This window comes from Chanodichthys erythropterus, chromosome 22 (assembly GCF_024489055.1).
Source record: "Chanodichthys erythropterus isolate Z2021 chromosome 22, ASM2448905v1, whole genome shotgun sequence".
NCBI lineage: Eukaryota > Metazoa > Chordata > Actinopteri > Cypriniformes > Xenocyprididae > Chanodichthys > Chanodichthys erythropterus.
The window spans coordinates 21,555,366-21,580,177 of NC_090242.1; the positions used below are offsets into that span (position 1 = coordinate 21,555,366).

The window sequence follows — 24,812 nt, forward strand, 5'->3', positions numbered from 1 at the left end:
ACACAAATTAAGATATTTTAGTTCAAATCCGATGGCTCCGTGAGGCCTTCATATGGAGTAATGTCACTTCCTCTGTCAAGATCCATAAAGGTACTAAAAACACATCTAAATCAGTTCCTGAAGCAGTGTTTTGAAATCGGTCATCACTAAATAAGTCGTTTTTGTTTGTTTTTTTCGGCGCACCACAAATATTCTCGTCGGTTTATAATATTAATATTGAACAACTGTACTCACATAAACTGATTTAGATGCGTTTTTAGTACCTTTATGGATCTTGACAGAGGAAGTGACATTACTCTCTATGAAGGCCTCACGGAGCCATCGGATTTCAAATAAAATATCTTAATTTGTGTTCCGAAGATGAATGAAGGTCTTACGGGTGTGGAACGGCATGAGGGTGAGTAATAAATGAGATTATTTTCATTTTTGTGTGAAAACCCTTTAATATCCTAAAAAGTTTGAGTGAACTGTGCCTTTAAGTACTTTATTCCACTGCAAATATGTCTTCTCTTCTGTTAATTTTTATTTGATCAGAAACAAACTGCTTCATCCTGTACTCAAGTATTAAAGGACATTAGCTACCACAGGGTAGGTGGCGCTATAAATCTGAAGTAATGGACCTGTTCATTTTTGGCTCTGTTGCTTTAAAGATAAGAGGGCGGGGCAAAGCTGCAGTCTGTTAACGCGACGCTTTGATGGCTGAGCATTGAGCAAATAAATAATACTTTTGACGCTATCGCTGAACACGCATCAACGTTGTTTGTACGTTAACGCATGTGGGTTCTTTAAATCTTTCAGGTTATTATTATTATTTTAATTTCCATAGTCTAAAATGATGTGATCTCGGCTACTTAACGTTGATAGTGGCCCAATATTGCTTTTATTCTGCAGCTGCGCGACGCGTCACACGCAAGGTGCGGCAGTGCCCAGCGCGAGCAGGTTACGCGTTGGGTTTGGCCCTAATCTGGATAAACCCATCAACAACCTCAATGATCTTGTAGATCAGAAGCAGCGTGATGACTAAAACGCCCGATACCCCGGCACCATGCGCGGGTATGGGTGAGGTCCACCACAGCCCCCCAGAGGAGCCCATGGAGCAGCTCTCCAGACACGCTCGTGTTGCTGTTCCAGAGTTGGTTGTAACCTGCGCGCCGTGTGTCACCGAGTGTGACCAGAGCCCCCGCGGACCCTGCTCAGGCTCTCATCACCCCGACGAGGAGTCCATCTGCTCGGACAGCGGGCTCAGCGGCTCCCCCGCCTCGTCCCTGGCGCTGAGAAAGCTCTCCAACTCGTCCTCAACCGGCCTCTCGCCAGCTTCGTCTTTTGAGGAATGCGAAGAGGATTTAATGGGTTACGGTGACTATAACCAGTCTCCAGGTGAACCGCTCACGGTAAGAATCCGTTTAACACTATTCATTTTATATATGTTAGTACTACTTATTCCTTGGATATAGTCAGTACTATCCTAATAAACAAAATATTCACTTGCTACTGGCAGAGGTGTAAAATATTTGAGTACTTAATAACTATACTTGTGTATTATTTTTGCAAGTTGTACTTCAGTAGAGTACGAATAGGCCTACTTGTTGTAGGCTGCTAGGAAAAAATAAGACTTAATTACAATTTCATGTAAACTTTAAAGTACAAAGTACATTGTCATCAGGACTTACTGATAAGAATAAAAATAGATAAGAACTTATTGACTTAAGAATAAAAATAGTAATTTTCTTTATCCTAATGTGACTGACAAGCCAATCACTCATGTTTACATTAACTTTGGTAACTTTCCTTTTACAAACAGCCATTGGATTTATGTGAGTTTATATTGATAAGCCAGCATTTAGAATAGGTCACCAAAAAATAAACATGTCATAATTTTCCCATTGTCAGTGAGAAAATTGATTTGTTGACCAGTTTCTTTACATTTTGCATTAAAAATACTAATGTGAGAAAATCTGTCTCTTGTCAAGTCAGTTTCAAAAAGCTAAGAAAAGTGTTTACTTTTGTACAAATAAATGTGTATACTTTTTACTTCAGCTCAAATATATTTTTTATTACTTATTTGCTCGGTACTTAGACTTGTGAGTAAAATTTTATTAGATGCTTGTACCTATTCACATGACACTAGTGTGTGTATATACTGTATATTGCTATTATTAATATTTTTATCTGAGTAGTTAATGTTAAGTCTGAATGGCTACTTCATAGTTCATTGAAAGTAGTAACATGCTACAAGGAACAATGGAGTACTTGAAACTAGATACTGTACTGTACTTTTCTGCTATCATGATACAACTGCAAAACATGGTAGTACCATGGTACTTTTTGTGATTTATTATTAACAATGAGCAACACATTTTGTTACCGTAATGAATCTCCTTTTTAACGTTAATTACTAAACTTTTATTAGTTCATGTTCATTAAATACTATTTACAGATGCAACTTTTAATTTAAATAATATATTAGCAAATGTTGAAACAAACATTTTAGATAAATAAATGCTTAAGAAGTGTTTTTCGCTGTTATTTCGTAATAAATGAAGTAAGCTAATGTTAACAAATTCAATGTTATTGTGAAGTGTTTTTGAAGAAATAAATGTATTAAGTGATATTTACATGGTAGCTTTTCAAGTGCAGACGCATTGAATATTAGTGCACACAGGTGTATGCTGCAGATCAAAATATGCAGTTGTTGAGTAATCCTCATGATAACTGATTAACGTAATGGGCTTCGGGTCATGAGATCATGGTTGTAAATGGAGGGAAAAATTCCACACGTATTACTTTTTTAAAATGTTTATGTTGTGATGATATTCAACTCAGAGCCTTTTAAAGAAGTTAATTTGAGTAGTATAAATGTCTCTTAAGAAGGTATTCAAGTGAGGATAAAGCAGCCATCATTATTATGATCATAACAGTGAGTCACATGTAGACTCCGTGACATGTTATAAAGTCAACATGGAATATTCATCATTGCAACCATAAAGGTGTTTAAATATAATCTGTATTGTTCTGTTGTAGGATTTGTACTGCTGATCCTTTTGATGATGTTATTGAATGGGATTTGTTTTTTATGGATCATGAGGCGGAAAGTGGCCCATTGAGAAACTCATAATAGTGAGTCAGGCCTCTATTGAAACTGAACTTATAAGGTCAACAAATGATGCACCTCCAGCTCTGTGTGGTGGGCCTCTCTCACTTTGTTCTGGAGAATGTCATTCTCGTCTGACTGGTTTTCCGCTAGCCAAGAGTGAGTGAGTGATTGAGCTTGGAGACTAAAGAACTGTACAGGTTAATTGGCTTCATTCAGAAGGCTGACGCTTGAAGGATAGTTGAGCATGATAGAAATATTTTCTCATTGCATACAGTAATGTTACAGCGACGTAGGGTCTTGTATACAGTAGGATTGAAAGGTTTGTGGCACGTCAGCTCAAAGGTACACAAGGGATCTTGTAGAGGATTTTCTGACAACGTCAAAACGGCAGAGAGAAAGGAATCAACACATCAAGTCAGTCGGGAAGAGGTGTGGGTGAGCAGCAGAACTAAATACTTAAGGGTCAATGATGTGACATTGATTTTTATTGTGTCCAGATGTTATATTTATTAAAAATACATCAAAAATGCATTTCACACATGCATTGACTATTATCAATTGGCGTTGCACACCTGTAGGTCATAGATGGGTGCATAGGAAAAAAGACTGGTGTAGTCAAAATACGAAAAAAACAAGGAAAATCCCGGACACTATCAACTTGCAAAACAGTAAAAGAAGTTCTTTATTGGCCATGTTTTGATCGTAAGATCTTCACCTGATGAAGACCTTACAATCGAAACGTTGCCAATAAAGAACTTCTTTTACTGTTTTGTTGGGATGTGCAACGATTAATCGCGATTAATCGTTTGCAAAATAGAAGTCTGTGTTTACGTAATGTGTGTTCTGTGTATAATAATTATGCTTATATAAACACACACGTACATGTATAAATTTAAGAAATTTATGCATGTTTAAATAAATATATTATTTATATTTATATATTATATTACATATAAATATAAATATTTTATATATAAATCTAACATTTGTCTTAAATATATACATATATGTGTCTGTATTTATATATACATAATTATTATACACAGAACACACACAAATATTACATAAACACAGACTTTTATTTTGCAAACGATTAATCGTGATTAATCATTGCACATCCCTACTGTTTTGCAAGTTGATAGTGTCTGGGATTTTCCTTGTTTTTTTTTTTTGTTTTGTTTTTTTACACATGCATTGACTTAAATACACCTCTTGTATGATGGGCATGTTTTTAATGTTTGCTTTAAAATTCATTTTATATTCATTCATATATTTTTGGTGGGGCATGATGTCAAGGTGATGTCAGAGTAAACAACTGTCCTGGAATCATAATAAAAAACATTTAATGTTAATAATGATAATAATAATAATAATAATAATAAGTATTCTTCTTATTATTATTATATATTTTTTATTTTTAATAATTTTGTCTGCCACATAAAAAATTGTGTGACCAACATGCAGGGGGAAAAAGATAAAGCAGGAAATGATATCCTCAGGACTGTGTCAAGGTCAATAAGTTTCTTAAAGCAAAGGTTTTCAAAAAAGAAAGAAAAGAAGAGAGAAGCAGTGTGAAAATAATTAATAACTAAAATTTAAATAAATGTATGTAAAAATAAATAATACACTGTATTAAAATAAAGATATAATCAATAATACATAACATAACAGTAGCAATAACCAACAGCAGCAGTAAATTGTAGTGTATATAATAGAAACTAAACATTTTCTACAATAATTTCCTCGTATTTATAATATTAATCTTTATTCACAGTATAAATTGTGTATTTATATATGAAAATTTATACAGTCCAAGAATTATCATATTTGGTCGTCCATGTCATCTAACAGATTAAAAACTACCGTCTTAAAGTAACAGATGATTTTTTTATTTTTTTTTTTGTGTGACATACGGTGTGGGTTTTAAAATGCCATTTTGTGACATACAGTGTGGGTTTTAAAATGCCATTAAGTTCCACAAGAACTTAATGGCATTTATGAAATATTAAGTCATGATATTTAAAAAAATAATGCTTTTGACCTCAATTTATTTGAAATTAATCATTGACATGCATGTATTCAAGTTGAAAAGAAAATATGCTATTCTTGTTGGCTCTGTCATGTATGTGAGTGGCTGGCTCCTCCAATTTAACTGGCAGCAAAACAAGTGCCGTCTGTAAATGTTTCATTACCATCCTTCTAAGATTAGCTATTTCTTAATCACAGCCTCTTGGTATTGCTTGATGACTTTGTTTAGCCCGAGATTGTCGTCAATGATTTGCCACATGGGGAAAAACTCGACCTATGGTTAATGGTGGAGAGTGAGTTGCACGTTGGAGTCTGAGGTCGAATGAATGCACTCAGTGCCCCTGTGCGGCTCACTATGTAAGAAAAAGAGAAGACGAATAAAGTCTCTACCAACTTCTACAAAACCATTGCGTACTGTGCAGCCGAAGTTGTAAGGTGTTAGCTGACGAGTCAGTCTCATTTATGTGTTTGTTTGTTTCTATCTGTCATATTTTTCATTCAAAGACTGATCAGTGGAAGAAGTCAAAGAATATGGTGAACTGGTCTTCCCCTCCAGTGGCGGTGAAAAAGCGCTCTCCTTGGGTGCAGGTGGTCGGCCATGCAGGTTTGCTTGTTCATCTTTATGATATTTTTGCCAATGTTATTGGCTGTTGTTAATGGCTGAAGGCTCTTGATTGAATTTACATGATTAATTTCCTAAAATTGCACTTGGATCACCTGATAGCACGTATAGAACTTTGATGTTTGAGCCTTGATTTTTATTATTGTTTATGATCGTGTGGATTTGAATATACTGTAAAGCTAATGGTTTTTTTATTGCTGTGTTGGGAGATTCCCTTTTTATCTGACATCTGCATGTTTTTGTTTGGTTCTCCAGGAAACTTTCAGATGGGCAGTGATGGAAGGCTTCTGAAGAAGTACTGCGAGTGCGAGCAGCAGTGTTTTCTGCAGCTCATGAGCGACTCGCTGCGGCCCTTCGTTCCTGGATACTATGGCGTGACTCAGTGTGACGAGCAGGATTACAACCTCATGGACGACCTGCTTGCTGACTTCGACTCTCCCTGCATCATGGACTGCAAAATGGGAAGCCGGTGAGGATGTTGTGCTTTTTCAGCACATATAAAAGTACATATTCCTTGCAGAACTGATAAATTTGGTACAGCATATTCTAGAAAATAACCTTCACCTAAACAGGAAGAGACAATCTGACCAGCATGCGAAGTGACCAACCAAAGTCAACATATCTTTTTTAAATGGAGGATTTATGGATAGAATGACTGCATTGGGAAATTAATAGTGATGCCCTGAAATTATATATATATATTTTTAATCGAAATCAAAATTAACGTTTTCATTAAGCCGCAAACTGAATCCAGACATGAAGTTTGGGTAATTAGGCAATAAAACACTTTATGCTCTTCATGTGGGCGTGTTCTTAGGTTATTAAATTACTATTATTATTTATTTATTTATTTTTGATATTTCAGCCAAAGGAAAGCTTCCACATTTGGTCACCACTTTTGCGCCTAAAACAACGCCCTTCAGCCGTGACTTATTCACGATACAGCACAGCCTCTCGTACCTTATTGCTTGCTTATGTATAGGGATTTTGGGTTGTCCATGGGTGTGCCATCTGAAGCTAAGATTACAAAACAGTAGATGGTGATATCCAAACAATAGAGGAGGAAATATGATCACTGTCAGTCAGCATCTCTGAGAACTGGCATAATGGAAATACAGTTCTCAAATACAAATGACAGTGTTTCCATACTAAATAATTATTCCTGTTGTAATGTTGACTGGTATACATGCTTTTAGAACGTACCTGGAGGAAGAGTTGAAGAAAGCCCGGGAGTGTCCTCAGCCACGCAAAGACATGTATGAAAAAATGATCGCAGTGGACCCGGACGCCCCCAGTGCGGAGGAGCGGGCCAGGCAGGCAGTACTCAAAACCAGATACATGCAGTGGAGAGAAACCCTCAGCTCAACGGCCACACTGGGCTTTCGCATCGAGGGCATCAAGGTAGATATGAATCAGGACCCCTCTGAATTTATACAGAGGTCAATAAACAATTCAAACCAAACTGAAAATGCTAAGTTTTTCTTTCGATGACTAAGTTTTGTTTTGGCCTTGAGTATAATGTTTTGACCAGTTTGATCTGTCTTCAGAAATCGGATGGCACTTGCAACACTAACTTCAAGAGAACAAAGTACAAAGATGAGGTGATCCAAGCCCTGGAGGACTTTGTGGACAACAACATGCTAATCTTGGTATGAATTTGTTAATTTGTTTGCAGTATATCAAATATTTACAATGTATTCAATATTATGTATTAATTTATCAGTATTGTAAATTTAATAGTTAATACACGTTCTCTATCAGCACAATTTTGTGTTAGGTCTGGGCAGTATATCAAATATATAGGAGTCAAAATCTGTAATTGAAGGGATAATAAAATGTAGCAAATAATTTTAAAAAAGTGTCATCTTTGTAATCAAACTACATTTTATAAAAATCACCTGTCAATTTTATAATATATATTATCACATCAGCATATGAGTCAAATTGGACGACTACAGGGACTCCTCTCAAGGTCACTCATGTTAATCTAAAATTGAGGAAAAAAGATCAGTCAAAAATAGAAAATTGAAAATATTTAAATAATGAATGTCTGAATCAGAATGCGTCATTTGTGCATAAAAAATGTCAATCAAAACCAACACATGTTGAACGATGTTCACAAATCTAGTGAAGGTTTTCTATTGGATTGGCGTTTATTATCTTTAGCATGCAGTGTAAAGTATTTCACTCAGTTCTCAAGTGAAGAACAAATTTATACTTGCGTTATATTTATTATACTTATTTTTAGGAATGAAGTGGCTTAAATTAATTGTATGTTATTCAGAGACTGATATGTTTGGCTTGTTAGAAATGTTACATTCAGCTGTCGCAAATTTGTTTACTTGTGAAAATCAAGTCAGTTTTTTAAGTTGTGTAAATGAGTACACCCCCTTTGAAAAGTAACATTTTAAACAATATTTCAATGAACACAAAAACAATTTCCAAAATGTTGACAAGACTAAGTTTTATATAACATCTGTTTAACTTATAACATGAAAGTAAGGTTAATAATATAACTTGGAGAACAAAATTTTCAGTTTTATTCAAATTAGGGTGATGCAAAAATGAGTACACCCCACTGAAAGTCTCTGGAGCAAAGCTAAATTTTAGACCACAAATGTCTAGTTTAACAAGAATTCAACCACAGGTGAGTCTAATTATTCATTACACAGGAGTCCGGCAGACAGTTGACTATAAAAGGGTGTTAAAACCGGGTGTGTCTCATACGTTCTGAAAAGTGTAGCCACGGGCTCTTTGATCGCCCCCTGGAGGCTGGATGCAGTACAGGTCATAAACCCCGCCCTCTCAATGCAGTCAAATGAGACTTCAGTGAAAACTTAAAAATAAATTCTGCTTCAAATAAAACTTTCTGAAAGATGGTTTTGGTCATTTAAGGTAGTTGTTATCACACTGATATATATTCAATTGTTCGTTTTTGTGATGATTTAGATTTTAGCTAGCAATTTGATTCTATAAAAACGGGGCGTGTCGTCATGATTCGAAGTTGATTGACAGGTTGTCTGAGGACTGTCGGAGCTTCGAGGGGAGATTGAAGATGTATTAACTAACTGCTAATTTTCGATTTCTTTGTCATTAACACCAACAAAATGAGTTGTTCAGCAGTAAACTGTACTAACCGACCTACAGGATCTGACGGATCACTGAACTTTTTTTCTGTAACATCAAATGTGGGCGTTATAAGCTAATTAATAAATGTTATTAGTTAAGATAACACACCTAATGTTAACCATGTCGGGAAAAAGCAGGTGATCGTTATCTGGCAGTTACTTATTATTTTTATGGGTATAAAATAATAATTAGCAGGACAAAACTAATGATAGCTTACTCTAATTACAGCAATCGATTTCCTGTAACGTTAGTTGAACTTGATTTAAAATGGCAGGAACGTTTCTGACGATTTAGAGTTGTTCCTAGTGGCATATTATATTGATTTTATCTACTGAATTTGTTTCAAAAATATTATTGCTCTAGAAACAGAATAGCCTATTATTTTATAGGTAGACTTTTAAATTGTGTATAATTTTTATAGTCTATTTAAAATACTAGAATGATGACGCAGTCGTCTGGGCGGAAGTTTGATATCGCGACTCCGCCTCCGGCTCAACTGACGATTCCTTCTGCGCATGCCCAGGCTCCAAACTTTTTTTTTTTTTGACGTATTGCGTAACGTGTCAGCGCCCATTCATCAGCCCATTTTGGCTTCAGTTCAATACAATGGAAGGAAGCGACGTCCATCTTTTTTTACAGTCTATGGTTAAAACCCCTTCCCATTTCATGCTGTCAGCAATGGCACCACATGGAAGAGAAATATCACAAAATAATTTCTTTACACCAGAAAGGTGAAGGCTACAAGATCAGCAAAGCTTTACTTATCAGTCAGAATACTGTAGCAAAAGTGTTACAAAAATGTAAAAAAGAAGGAACTGCAACCATCTCACAGAGATGTCCAGGTCGTCCACAGAAGTTAACATCTCGACAGGAGCGTCTTCTGATGAGAAGGGTTGAAGAAAATCAGCATGCAAGTTCACTGCAGTTATCTAAAGAAGTAGAAAGCCAAACTGGGGTGACTATTTCCCGTGACAGAATACGGTGTACACTGCAGAGGAATGGCATGCATGGGTGCCGTCCATGAAAGAAGCCTCTCCTAAAGCACAGGCACAAAAAAGCCCATCTAGAGTTTGCCAGGGCCCATGCTGACAAAGATGAAGATTACTAAGACACTATACTCTGGAGTGATGAGAACAAGATAAATGTTTTTGGAACTGATGGCTTCAAAACTGTATGGCGTCGCAAAGGTGAGGAATACAAAGACAAATGCATGTTCTCTACAGTGAAACATGGTGGTGGCAGTGTCCTTATGTGGGGCTGCATAAGTGCTGCTGGTGTCAGGGAGCTGCATTTCATTGATGGCATCATGAATTCAGAGATGTACTACTCTAAAGAGATGACCATCACTCCGTGCCCTTGGTCGTTGTGCACTTTTCCAACATGACGATGATCCTTAACACACATCTAAGGCCACTGTTGGATTTCTGAAAAGGAACAGGGTGAAAGTGATTCATTGGCTCCTGATCTGAACCAAAGTCCCTTTAAGACAAGTCATTTCACTCGGCGGCCATCTTTGAAACGCCTCTCGGGCATCCTGGGCATCATGCAATATTTGAATGGGGAAACATTAACCCTTTGAGCGGTACGGTCCCACATATGGGATTTTTATTTCAGTGCCCCTGGGCGTACGGTACCACATATGGGATTTCGAACGTTCAGCGACGTCACATAACTGCCCGATTCAAACTGCTTTCGCGCTCTGGCTACAAGACGGACGCGCGCAGCTCTTGTCATATATCACAGCTATGCAGTGTTTTCAGGCACATAATGTTTATTTTAAGGTTTCAGACATTTAAATATGCATAAGCACCATTAAAACAATACATTAAGCGTTTATAATTTACACATTGATGTCTGACATCAGTGGAAGCAGCAATAACAAATATAATTTGGCGACATTTATTCATATCAGACACACATAATGGGCCTAAGTAACTATAAAGTTTACTCTATTATTCTTCCAGTTCACCAGCCACTTACTTGCATATATTTCGGAAAAAAAAGATGAATTAACTTGCTGTAAATCCGACTGACAGGATTCTGTGAACTGCAGCGCAAACTAAGATGGTGGCGCCCATCTCGCATTATAGATCAAGATAAAGCTCGTTTATAAAGGTTTTAAAACGACAAAGCACACTCACTTACACATATTTGAGAATCGGAATATCAGATAGTTGATGACATGGTAAGCAATTTTGCGAATATTTTAAATAAAAAAGGAAAAACTAAATAATAGTGATCTATCTGTCATACAGTGTTATTGTTGTTGCATTCAGCGCTCGTGACACGCAAGACGCGTCGCTATGGAAACATTAAAGGCGAACGTTCTAAAATAACGGTCACCTTAAAAAAACTCACTCTGGGGGGACAGTTAACGTTACAATATTTTAAACTCACGGTCGAAAGGGTTAAATTCTCCAAAACTGTTCGCCAACCTTACGATTAAATTTCAAATTTGAAATCACAAATGAAATCTAACAACAACTGACTCATAAATTTAGTTTCTAAATGCTCGAACCATGACAAAAAAAAAAGTGTTTTTCAGGCTGGATCAAGCTAATGCGCATGCGCAGACCGTGCTCACATACTGTATTTTAATACAACATAATATAATATAATATAGCCGAATGTCAAATAAAGCTGTTCTCGTTTCCTATATATATATATAGCCTATATAAATGTTTATTTTTTTGTCCGGCAACAGAACGAGTATGATATAATGAATGACATTTTTATATATTTGTAAATTGAACTAAGGCTCTGTAATAGTGAGTAATATAAGTGATAAGCACGCAAGAAAAATGAAAATCAAAACCATCAAACTAAATTCTTTAATTATAAAACAAAGGATCACAAATAGTGTTTGGTCCGTGCAACACTGTGTGCTCGTGTGTAGCTCGCTCATTCACGTCTGTCAGCGTGCACTCGTGCTGCTGCTTCTCTCATCCAATAAACAGAGTAGATGCTGAGAGAGGTGTGACGGCAGCGGGAAAGCAAGATCTCACGCTCACAGGACAGTGCTGGTGACATTTGAAAAGTTACTGAGGTTTGTCTAAAAAGTCGCTAGATTTGTCGCTAGGCGCTTTTTTGAAAAATAGTCGCTAAAGGGGTCTGAAAAGTCGCTAAATCTAGCGACAAAGTCGCTAAGTTTGCAACACTGCTAACGGCCGATGAAGTGACACGTGACTTTACCAGTCGGCGATTGGCTCTTATTTAGAAGGCGGGACTTATTCCGGCATATTGCGCGTTACACTTTCTCCCATTCAAAACAATACGAGTGACACGTCTTGTGTTATTCTATAGTCTTTAATCGAACACCTATGAGGAATTCTGAAGTGACAAGTTGAGCATCACTCTCCATCCAGCATCCAGTCTCTAAAAGAGGTCATTCTTGAAGAATGGAAAAGGTAGATGTGGGAAAATGTCGCCAACTTGTTCATTCCATGCCTAGAAGTCTTGGTGCCCTCATTAAAAATCATGAAAGCCATACAAAGTATTAGATGTAGCAGTTTTTGTTGTGGGGTGTACTCATTTTTGCATCACCCTAATTTGAGTAAAACTGAAAAATGTGTATAAGTTATAAACCTTTCATGTTTAAGTAAAACAGATGTTATATTAAACTTAGTCTTGTGTGTATGTGTGTATATGTGTATGTGTGTATATATGTATGTGTGTATATGTGTATATATGTATGTGTATGTGTATGTGTATATGTGTATGTGTATGTATATGTGTATGTGTGTGTATGTGTATGTGTATGTGTATGTGTATGTGTATATGTGTATGTGTATGTATATATGTGTATGTATATATATGTATATATATATATATATATATATATATATATATATATATATATATATATATATATATATATATATATATATGTAGTTTTTTGTTAATAATTATAATTATGAAGGCAAACTAGGCATTTCTTTTGAATAAAATGCACTTTTTTTTTCATGTTGAAACTATTTTGGCAAAATATAAGCAGGTAAATGTAAAAATATTATATGTGTGCATATACATAAAAATGAAATATTGTATTTTATCCTCTTTACTGCTTGCTTTTAAACATTTTGAATCTAGTTTTTATTAATAATTGTTGTTTGGTTAAAATAATGGTTTCTCTGCCTGGAGGAACTGCCTTTTTAACCATTAATCCATTTGTAAACTATTATGTAAACAAGTTAATTGATAGGCTCCTCTGTTCACAGAGAAGCTACCACCAACGGTTGAAGGAACTACGAGCCGTGCTGGAAAAATCAGATTTCTTCAAAGCACATGAGGTGAGATGCATCTTCGTTTTGTTCTTCTTCATTCCATAGCTGATGTAAAATACAGGCTCTAATAAGGATGGTTTTGCTGTGTTTTTCTGTAGGTGGTGGGCAGCTCCTTGTTATTTGTCCATGACCTCACTGGTAAGGCTGGAATCTGGATGATAGACTTTGGAAAGACTGTGCCCATGACGCCCCCTCTCACCCTGGACCATCGCAGCCCGTGGGTGGAGGGCAACAGAGAGGATGGGTACCTCTGGGGCCTGGACAATTTTATTGACATTCTGACCAACATGCTTCCAGAAAAATGAAGGGCATTGTGGATCTTTGGAATTGTCATTTTCTGCACAGACTGCCTAATTGCCCTCTATGTTTTTTTTTCTACGTGGAGAATAGGTGAAGGTTGGAGAGAATGAAATGATTGAATGGACTGACTGGCCTCAACATTTAATGCAAGTCCTACTGATGAACATCTAAGCCTGTGAATTTACCTGCTGATGTTGTAAGCCCCTCACTATTTAGTCATTTTCACTACTTTGGAACCGCTGTATGTATTTTTACACTGTAAATAGATTATTTGTTTTGTTTTATTTAAGCAGTTTGCTCTTACGGGTTGGTGAGTAAAAGATTAGCTTAGTTTTAGGAACATTAACCCTGCAGATGAAAATCATTACACCCATGTTGTTTTGAAAGGTGTGAAGTGCTTTTAAATACTAATCAACCACCATAGTCTGTCTGTTATAGTTGTCAGATATTTTTCCTTCGTTTTATTTTACATTTGTGACCAAATGGCTCTAATTTGGATGGGGATGAACTGAATCGAAGTGCACACTACTAACAGTCAGATAAACTGAAGCTAAATCGAATCACAAAACAACAAAGACCTCTTATGCATTGTTCTCAGTACTGTTTTAATAACATTGCATAGCTCCCAAAGTAATGTAAACGTGGGAAAGGTGTTTTGCATTCTGTCTTGATAAAGCACTATTTTAATTCACATTAAGCACAGTAAGTTTAAACTAATGTTATGTTTCACATTCCTGTGTTTTTTTTGTTGTTGTTGTTGTTTTTTGTTTTTTTTTTTGCATGCACGCATGAGCTGCAAAAGAGGAATACAGTATGTCACTCTGTAAGCAGCTAAACGGTCTCTGTCAATATCAAATAGATGACTGCCAATTCAACATGAGAATGGTGGCTGGGATATTTGAGCCAGTACTATTTATGCACAAATTCACTGTTTGCACTGTTAATTTGATCTCACATTATTGAGGTTTTGTACTGTATAATAAGTACATAATAATTACATGATTTGTGATCATTATGTTGGGAGCTTTGTTATTTTGTCTGTGTTGTTTTTGCAGTTCTGGTTTCTGGGTTGCTGTGATTAATAATTATAGAATCTATTTTTTTCTTTCTTTTTTTCATGCCAGGTAATTTTGTAAAGTGTTTGAATGTCAGCACAATAAACATAAACATGATGTAATGTCCCCCCCCCCCTCATCTTTCAAAACCTTACAAAAGCTTTTATCTGATGACTCACATTGGTGCGTATAAGATTTAAACAAAAAATATATATAAACTTATTAAAAAAAATTAATATAGTAGGTTTTTTTACATTATATATTCTGTATTTAATTTTATGCTAATATATATTTTGAATGTTGTTCTTTTGGTACTTTTATCTATTAAATTTTGACTCGCCTGTGAAATGAGCCAATGAACGTCCAACCCCCAACTAATACATAATTTTATGCTCTCTTTTAGAGATCTGTTCTGTTCCTATGCTAAGAATGTTATGTACCATCCTTTCATGTTGATGTTTACCATCTGACTGTTGTAAAAGAGAGGAGTTTTGGCAATCTTGGAGCAGAAACCGTAGATGCAGGTGAATTACTCTAAATAGAGATGCAACACACTCTTTTTCAGTGTTGGGGAAAGATGCTTTTAAAAGTAATGCGTTACAATATTGCAGTTCTTCCATAAAAAAGAAACTAATTGTGTTACTTTTTATGTAAAGTAATGCATTACTTTTGCCTTACTTGTTCTTACCTGGGCTTGCTTGTTTGGTTTTTAACAACAACAACAACAACAAAAAAGTTCTATTTTTGGCAAATGTAAAGACCCTTTCACACCAAAGTGAAATGAATAAGCCTCATGCTTAAGGAAGAGCAACTTTACTCCTGATTTCTCTCAACATGGGGACAGGAGAGATGTCAGCCTCTTAATGGGAAAACTAAGTAACTTGTTACTTTTTGATATTTTGTTGTAAATCTAAAAGTAATGCGTACTTTACTAGTTACTTGAAAAAAGTAATCTGATTACTTGCGTTACTTGTAATGCGTTACCCCAACACTGATCGTATTGGGATATCTTCATGCTTTCTTGGTCTGCAGCAGCAAATATGCATACATGTACAAGCTACAAGGTAACTACATGAGTCACTACGGTGAACGCGATTTCACAAAGTAGTTTAGGCTTTGTTTCCTAACTAAATTTAGAATGCATATCTTGGCAAAATCACGGCGACCAAGTATGTACTAAATTTAGTTAATACTCTAAAAGACAGTACATGGCAATTGTATTATTGAATCATCTACATGACCTAATGCTGCATGGACTCTGATGGTTCCTGCTAACACATATATTTATTATTAATGCAAATATGATAAAACGTAAATTAGTTTATTGGAAAAAAAAAAAAAAAAAAAAAAGACGCTCAACAAATACAGTGAGGTTCAAAAGTCTAGAAACCAGTAGTGAAACACTGCTATACAACATTTTTAAATTGTAGTTTGTTTTTCAGACATAACTATTTTAAATATTTATTATTATTAATATGAATTTCAAAGCCTCCAGCATCCCTGTGACCCCACATAGGATAAGTGGTTTTGAGAATTGATGGATTCAAAATTTGTTAGTATTTTGTTTGTTGACATTTTGCTGCAACTTGAATTTGTGGACAAAAACATTCATTTACATACATGTTTTCAGTAGGATTTGTAGCTAATATACTAGAAGCCACATACTGAATGTTAAACTTCTATTCTTAATTTATTGCAGTGTACACAGCAGCATCATGTTGCCTGGAGCAAACAAGCACAGTCCTAACAGTCAACAGACCAGGCAACACAATCCCATCCTCTGTTCCATTCAGCTGCTGAAGAGCCCACACAGTTCTTTCCCTGCTTTCCCTGCTAGCTCAGTTGAATTGGAGCAGTCTGTACCATCATTTGGTCCTCCCGATCTATAACACATTTCTGATGACTTCAGGAAGGGTTTCTTAAATGAAAATTCTTATGTTTGGAAATCATCTTGGATGCTGCATATATCTTGGATAATAACTTGGAATCCAGGAACATGGCTGCATTGTTCTGGGACTTGGATTGTGCTACAACTCCTCCACAAACACCACCTCTACACTTCAGTTCTGAGTTCAGACATACCAGCCTCGTAAGGTGAGATGTAATCTTTTACAATATTTGATAATCATTATACTTTGACCTGGTGAAAATCACTTCATCTTTTTCAGTTCCTATGATTGTTCACCCATGCAAGACAGCTTAGATTGGCCTACAAATGAGCAAGTGGAGTTCACAAGATTAAACCCCTCCAGATCTAAAAACAATACAGGTCTGATAGCAGGTTCTGTGTGCTTTTATTAGTGATAACATTCAGTCAGTATTTCATTTCACTAAGTGCAATTTGCCTCTGCAATTTCATCATATATTTCAGAAGGAGAATGGCATATGGTAACAGCCACTCGCTCATTGCTTGGCAGGGAAAGAAGAGGCCAGAGGGAGGGTCTGCAGGACCAGCAGAAAGTGTCTTACAACAGCTTGCCAAGAGTGAGTTTCATTTCCATTTCATTTCATTTCATTTTGTACTCCAGCCTCTTCTCATATTATCTATTTAAATGGATAAGGTTTTAATGTCTACTGTAGTCTACTGATGGTTAGAACTGAGTTGTTTTGGATCAGTCAAATTCACAAATAAATCATGCAATTTGTGGATCGGTTGGGTGTTGAATTTCAGAATAAACAAAGGTACGGAAATCTCTGAAATGCAGTGTAGTAGTAAGTCGAATATGTTTTATGAAGTAAAAATTCCCCAAAAATTATAATGTTGTAAAGTAAAGTTAGCCTACTTGAAAAATGGGTGAGAGAAACTACTGTGTTACTGTTTACCATTGCTTTTTGACTCTTGATGGCAATATATCGTAAACAAATCTTCTTTTTGTTTTGTAGGCACATTTTCTCCAGCCAAATAGAGAATCAAGTGCTTTTTCACCCTACGCTAATGACTTGTGGTTGAATGGTAAAGATGCCAAGAACATTGCTGAGTCCCCCAGGAACAGTCGTAAGCAGCACCCGCTGACACAGCCGGGCTTCTACAGTCCAAAAATCCAACGATCAAAGCACTGGGAAGCTGCGCAGTCCACAAAAAAGTCTTCATCCACAAACAACTTGAAGGAGTTCCGCTCTCTCACATTGCCTCTTCCATGCTCTAAAACTGCTGTTCTCAAACCCAGGTGAGATGCATATATCATGTCAAAATTAAAGATTGTATAACGTTTTATGAAAAAATGTGAGATTAAACCAGTATGACTTTCTATGATGGCTCACAATGAGTTTTCATCCAGGAAACATCTATGCGATTCAATACTTGTAATATTCTTGCACCTCCAGACCCCTCCTTCCCCTCCTACCCATGGGATCCCACGGGGAGGGGTGGGACAGTCTGTAAAAAGTGGGACATTCCCACCACATTGTATAGAGTTGTTCCCTGACCCTAAATTCAATCTATACCTTCCAGTCACCATCCGTCAATGGAGTTCTGATTTGCTGTAAATTAACAATGTCAGAGCAAAAAAAGGACATTCGAAATGGAATTTTATATTTTTAAAATGGCTTTTTCTTTATGCTTGCAGTCCTTTTGCAATGCATGCACCGCTTACCTAATTCTTTGCTTTTATGTGTCTACAATATGTTTGTGTCTGTGGTCTTTGTGTTTTATTTCTACCAGCCCTTTGTGTTCCAAACCGCAAGAGGTTAAAACCTCCGTGGTGAAAAAGCCTCCTTTGATGAGAGCTGTGGTATCTTCACCAACATCCAATCAACATGGCAAGGAGCACTTCAGCCAACTCCAGCTAAGAGAGGACCATCTCATCAAGAACCAGGACTACAGTTGGTTCAATCTGCAGGAACCCAATATAAAACCTCCCAGAAATGACCAACTTCCATGGAGGCAGAGACTGACATTCACTGAGGATACTTCTACCCCGGATTATATTTCTATTAACACACTACATCTCTTCCCTGAACGACAGTCTAGAGCAGACCAGCCCGCAATGTTTTGTCCAAAACTAGAAAAAGCGAGTCATGTGGGTGTTGACACTGGCATCAAACCATCTCAAGGTGACCCTGACCGGTCCTGTCAACTACAAGTCAGCCAGACCCAACCAGACTGCAGCCCAAAACAGAAGAAGATACACTACACACTGCATAGAGAAACCGGTGGTGTCAGAAACGGCGACCACAACCATATAAAAAGGTAAGAAGATATATTTATGGGATATACTTTTTATTTTTAATGTACCATTATCATAACAATAGCTAATAGTATTGTATAGTAGTGTAGCAATTAAAAATGTACTTTAAATTGTTGCTACTATAAGCAGTAATGCTTTACAATAAGTTCTTGATTTTGCTTGTCAATTGCAGCATTCAGTGATCAGATTGTCTTTTTTTTTTTTTAGATGTTATCAGTTTTTTTTTTAGATGTTATACAGAAGATTTAATATATACAGGTAAAATTATAAAATAATAAATAAATGCTGTAAAAATGTTTATTGAACCTAATTCATCGACTAATGATAACCTTATTGTAAAGTGTTACCCACAAACTTAAAAAATAATTACAGTATCTGAATTTTGTTAGTAGTTCATTTTTTTGGTGGCTTAACATATGTTTTTCAGTCAGGTGGATGTGAACTCAAAGAATGTGTTTGGTCAGCCTCGAGTGATCGCATCACTGCGAGCAGCATGTTCCCCGCGGCCCGCTCGCAAGAGCACAATGGTGGAGGACTTGAAAAAACTCATTGTGATGGACGACACAGAGGACTGCGCTCAGGGTGATTCGGTACGTGATGTATTGGGCTCACATTCAGCAGTATGACCCTAAACAACCTGACAGCCTAGTACAATAATGTGGAAAAAGCAGGTATTGTTCTGCTGAGTATTGGTATGTTGAGCAGTGTTGCCATGTTGCAATGTGTTTACTGTCTCTTTCTAGTCATCACCTCAACAAAAAGAGGCAGGGCTTTGCAGCAGTTTGCAAATGTCAGGTCCGTCGTTATTTAGTCCTGCTCAGCAATCATACCCGGAAACTCCCACGCCCACACCCGTCCATCTCCACCTGCAAACACATCAAACAGGCAAGAGTTATTCCTTCTATGAGGCATAACTTCATTGTAATAATAAAAATAATATTTATTTTACTGTTCCGGTTTACATATATATTGATGGTTTTATCAATTGCTCTTCAACTAGTATTACCTTGTCTTGAAGAGATTATGGAGGATTTTTATATTTTATTTTTATTCAATAGCACTCACATGGTTGTCTTTTCCTAGAATGTGGGGAATTGCCTGAGCAGGCTGAATCAGACGTATGGGACAGAGACCAACATCCTGATCCTGATCTCATGCCCCTGCCAAGCATGGCCTATGATCTTGACTGGAATAGTCTAGTTCAAGCAGCTCAAGAGTATGAGAGTAAGTATCAAAGAATAAATGAATACAGTAACATACAGTGGCCCCCAACATTTTTGAGTTTTGACACTTACAAATGTATAAATGCCATTGCATTAGATAAAAAATATCAAATCATGTGTCATGTGCAAACAAATAATGCTAGAGCTTTTCTCACTTTTTTGAGTGCCAATAGTGGATGTATGAAGTAAGTTTCCTTCAAGTGATATTTATATTCAGATGTTATTTTTTTTAACGAAAATGGTTAAAAATGAAGCAGAATAAAGGTTCTCCAAGCAGGAAATGGTGGTTTTTGTTCCTGAATGAATCAGAATTTTTAAACAATGAGTCAATGATTCACTCATAAAATAACGGTTTAGTTGTTTTGTTCCTGAATGGATTTGTGTTTTTGAACAAATCCGTTAAATTAATCATTTATAGTCGACATTAAACGGAAGTTGCAATAGTCTTCCCTATTGTGACGTATATCTGAGTGAAACGGCTCCTCGAGCAAGAAAAAAAATTTAGGGCGGGACTTGATTTTGTCCATCGGGAACTGACTGGATGGTTGGATTGTTGTTGTTTACTATAGAGTGCAACAGCGCCTGCCCCCTTTTTCAGCAGCACTGGTTCTGGAGGTATTTTTTTCATTAATTTTTCCCATAGCCTTCATTAAAGAGTTGAACCAAGCCAATCAGCTAAGAGGTGAATAACAACACTATAAACTTTGATTTGAAGCAAAAAATCAAAAAACAAAAGTACAAGACTATACATTAACATTTTTTAGTGAGGGGAAAGAACTACAATCCTTTGAAGCATTGCGAACAACATAATCAAATTATAAATGATGGCGAAATTTAAAACTACTCATTTACAAATATTGATTGTATGTATAAAATCAGTAAGTTTTAAGTTTATTGCAAAATATGCATAAATATATATATATATATATATATATATATATATATATATATATATAATATATATATATATATATATATATATATATATATATATATATATATATATATATATATAATATATATACATACATACATACATACATACATACATACATACATACATACATACATACATACATACATATGTACACAAACATTTTAAGCATTTTGAGAATGTAGAGAGATCTACTATGTCATTTGCAGTACTTCATGGGAGTGGGCAGAGCTAGTGTTGCTTTTTAGTGCTGCATCATGGGTAATGTAGTTTTTCACCTGGAATTCTACTGTTAAACACCATTATTTTAAAAATAAGCTGAAATGATGTGAGCTGACAGCTTCAGCAGATGTCATGGATTAACAACCTTGTAGCTCACAGTAGCTCTGTCTTTAAATGTTTATAAGTTATTGTTCAAAATCAATTTCCTTAAAGGGATAGTTCACCCAAAAATGAAAATTTGATGTTTATCTGCTTACCCCAGCGCATCCAAGATGTAGGTGACTTTGTTTCTTCACTAGAACACAAATGATGATTTTTAACTCCAACCTTTGCCGTCTGTCAGCCAAATAATGCGAGTGGATGGGAACCTCTACTATAAGAGTAAATAAAACTCGCATAGACAAATCCAAATTAAACCCTGCGGCTCGTGACGACACATTGATGTCCTAAGACACGAAACGATCGGTTTGTGTGAGAAACCGAACAGTATTTATATAATTTTTTACCTCTAATACACCATTATGTCCAACTGCGTTCAGCATTCGTTAGTGAGGTCTGATCGCGCTCTGACAACGGCAGTGATGTCTCGCACTCATTGAAGTATATGGGCGAGACATTACTGCCATTACTGACGCGATCAGACCTCACTAAGTGAATGCTGAATGCAGTTGGACATAGTGGTGTATTATAGTTAAAAAATGATATAAATACTGTTCGTTTTGTGTCTTAGGACATCAATGTGTCGTCACGAGCCGCAGGGTTTAATTTGGATTTGTCTATGAAAGTTTTATTTACTCTTACAGTAGAAGTTCCCATCCACTCGTATTATTTGACTGACAGACGGCAACGGTTGGAGTTAAAAATCATCATTTGTGTTCTACTGAAGAAACAAAGTCACTTACATCTTGGATGCGCTGGGGGTAAGCAGATAAACATCAAATTTTCATTTTTGGGTGAACTATCCCTTTAAGGAGAAAATGAATGGAGGATTTTTTTACTTCTGAAAGCCAATTGTTGCACCCTATTACTGTGATCCCATGTGAGTGACAGGTTGTCCTGTACCAGTAAATATGTCATCAGAGAAGTGATGATATTTCATTGCAAGATGGAGGGGAAGTTAGTTTGATTAAAGATTATGAGGGCACATTATTAATAGTAGTCATAGCATTAAAATGACTCTATGGTTACAATATTTTTACAGCACAAAGGATGGCAACCTTTTTGTCAGAAGTGAGTCCTGTACCAAGCAGGCCAGACACACCATCCCGTGGAAGCTACAAGATCCACCATTCCAGTGCTTATTGCAGTGGAGAAGATACGGAGTAAGTTTTTAATCTTAATTTTAAAACGGCTACTGATGTGTAATTCTTTCTTTGAATAATACACTGCATGACTATTAATTGACTTGCATTGTTATTTTTAGCAGTGACGTATTCATTGACTTTCCCGACCAACTCTCTCACCTGGAAGGGATGCTTAGGCGACTGAGTAGTGATCTTCTAAAGGTGAGACTCATTAGCGGTTAATAAATGAGAAAGGTGAACTACGTGCCCTCATAGAGGACAAACCCGCTCATGGGCACAATTTGTTCCTCTGTCCTCTGAATTAGGAGAAGAGAGACAAGGTGGCTCTTCTGGCTGAAGTGTTGAAGCTTCGTATTAGCAACCAGCATCTGAGAGAAGAGTCCTTCTGTGCAGTTGCACAACTACACAAAATCAGCAACATTTTAAACACACCTGGAGGGGAGGAGTAATGCAGGGATGGAAGCAAAGACTACAAATCTGCATAGAGGCAGACTTTTTTTTCTTCCCGATTTAGGAGATAAAATCTGCAGAATGAATTTAAAATGTTAAAATGTATTAAATGGAACCACTAGTAACTGAAGGTTTTATGAATGTAAATGTAAGACTTTTTCAATACCTTTTTAAGACCAAGTAAAGAAAATGTAAGGAATAGATTGAAGGGAACACAATAAGTCAATATGTTCTCGAAATGTCAATGGAGAAAAAAAAAACAATTAGTTGTATTAGCAACACTTCTACAGTTTGAAAATACAACTTCCAACCGATATCCTTTACTTTTTAATTGACCTCTGCTCTCAACCACTAGAATATGGACATACTTTTACTGTATCTTCTGATCACACTGCAAGAAAGTGACATTCTTGCTCAGGATTTTTGTCTTTTTTTCCAGTGCAATTGTCTGAATATTCTTAAATCAAGATGCATTTACTGGTCTGGAGATACAAAACGACTATAAGTAGTTCTTGTTTTAAGCATAAACTCACTTTTTTTGCATCTCAAGTAAATGTATCAAAGATGTTTCAATATTTGTATTGGAAAAGTAGGAAGATACACATTTTTTTTGCAATAGATGCAACATTTTAATGCCATAACTTTATGAAATTTAAGACTTTCTTCTCTGATTCAAGACTTTTTTAAAGCCTTAATTTGTGTAAGGGCGAATGAAGACTTTATAAGACCTTTTTAAGACCTGCAGAAATCCTGTAACTGAAAGCTTAATGAAATTAGCCAGCAGTGTTGGCGGCAACGCTTTACAAGTAAATTGAGTTAGGTAATCAGATTACTTTTTCAAGTAACTAATAAAGTAACGCATTACTTTTAAATTTACAACAAAATATTGGAGTTACTTTTTCAAATAAGTAATGCAAGTTACTTTGTTTCCCCGTGTATTGACTGACAGCTCTCCTGTCACCATGTTGAGAGAAATTGAAAGTAATTGCAGAGGCATCATGGGTAAACATGATGGTTATTGTAGTTCTAGACTAAATGTGAGCATACATTTGCTCATTTACTACTTCTCCTGCATCCTATTCTTTTGTAATCCAGAATGGCAGCACAGCTGAAAGGCTTGTTTTTTTTTTTTTAGCTGCATCCTCTACTGTACAGGCGTGAATTTGCTTTATCTTCAGCCTGAAGCTTATTCATTTCACTTTTGGTGTAAAAGGGCCTTTACATTTCCCAAAAATAGAACTTTTTGTTGTTATAAATAGAAACAGCCCAGCCCGGATGAGAAAAAGTAAAGCAAAAGTAATGTAACGCAGTTACTTTTTTAAGGAGTAATGCAACATTGTAGTGCATTACTTTTAAAACTCTGTTAGCCAGAATCTTTAATGAACAAACACATTAAGGGACAGAGGATATGTACTTTTAAGTGACAGCGTTCCAGTTCTTCTGGAGTTTGAAAAAAAACGAAAAGCCAAACAAACTGAACTCAGTCAAAGTTTAATAACAGCACAGTATCTACAAACCAGAACAACTTTCATAAGGTTGGTAACTCTCTTGGGAAACAGTACAGCTCCCCTAAGGCTTCTTAGTGAATAATTAGGTTAAGGCTGTAAAAAAAGCTATAAAACAGCTTAAGATAAAACATTATAATAAATATATAAATATATATACAAAGATAGATACTTAACAATTGCCATCTATTATAAATAAGTAATAAAAGTCAGGATATGTTTTATCAAACAATGTAAAGTCACAATGAAAAATGCTGAAAAACGTATATAAAAACACTGAAAATGTAAATATGCTCTGTGATGGTTAGAAACATTAGAACAATAAAAATATACTTAACACAATAAATAAGTTATTTTAAAATGCCTGAGATGCAATTGTTTAATCACAACAGTGATTAAAGCAGTATTGAACTATAAAACGCAGTTGTTTGAAGACCAGTAGTCAGTTTGGCTTGCCTTTCTTAGACCTTTCCAGC

General features: G+C 36.0%; 1 protein-coding gene across 5 annotated transcripts; it reads left to right on the top strand.

Annotated features, from left to right (window-relative positions):
- Positions 1-668: 668 nt before the first annotated feature.
- On the top strand, positions 669-24,810 carry itpkca (inositol-trisphosphate 3-kinase Ca). Of its 5 annotated transcripts, XM_067375646.1 has the most exons (14): positions 13,458-13,652; positions 14,581-14,694; positions 14,915-15,035; positions 16,211-16,605; positions 16,680-16,780; positions 16,883-16,995; positions 17,395-17,678; positions 18,173-18,700; positions 19,126-19,288; positions 19,442-19,583; positions 19,782-19,922; positions 22,279-22,399; positions 22,501-22,582; positions 22,687-24,810. In XM_067375646.1, exons 4-14 carry the CDS (start codon positions 16,508-16,510, stop codon positions 22,828-22,830), a joined length of 1,917 nt encoding a protein of 638 aa, XP_067231747.1. In that variant the 5' UTR covers positions 13,458-13,652; positions 14,581-14,694; positions 14,915-15,035; positions 16,211-16,507; the 3' UTR covers positions 22,831-24,810. The 5 variants fall into 5 exon arrangements, with proteins under 5 accessions (XP_067231750.1, XP_067231747.1, XP_067231746.1 ...); XM_067375645.1 differs by lacking the exon at positions 14,581-14,694 and having other exon boundaries at positions 13,458-14,580; XM_067375647.1 differs by lacking the exon at positions 14,581-14,694.
- The last annotated feature ends 2 nt before the right edge of the window (positions 24,811-24,812 follow it).

What these genes read in the sequence shown, in the direction of transcription:
- itpkca (XM_067375645.1), top strand. Translation starts at nt 16,508, where the DNA reads ATGGCTGCATTGTTCTGGGACTTGGATTGTGCTACAACTCCTCCACAA. An exon ending in AGACATACCAGCCTCGTAAG is followed by an intron (nt 16,606 to 16,679) that starts GTGAGATGTAAT and finishes CATCTTTTTCAG; the next exon opens with TTCCTATGATTGTTCACCCA. An exon ending in TGAGTAGTGATCTTCTAAAG is followed by an intron (nt 22,583 to 22,686) that starts GTGAGACTCATT and finishes CCTCTGAATTAG; the next exon opens with GAGAAGAGAGACAAGGTGGC.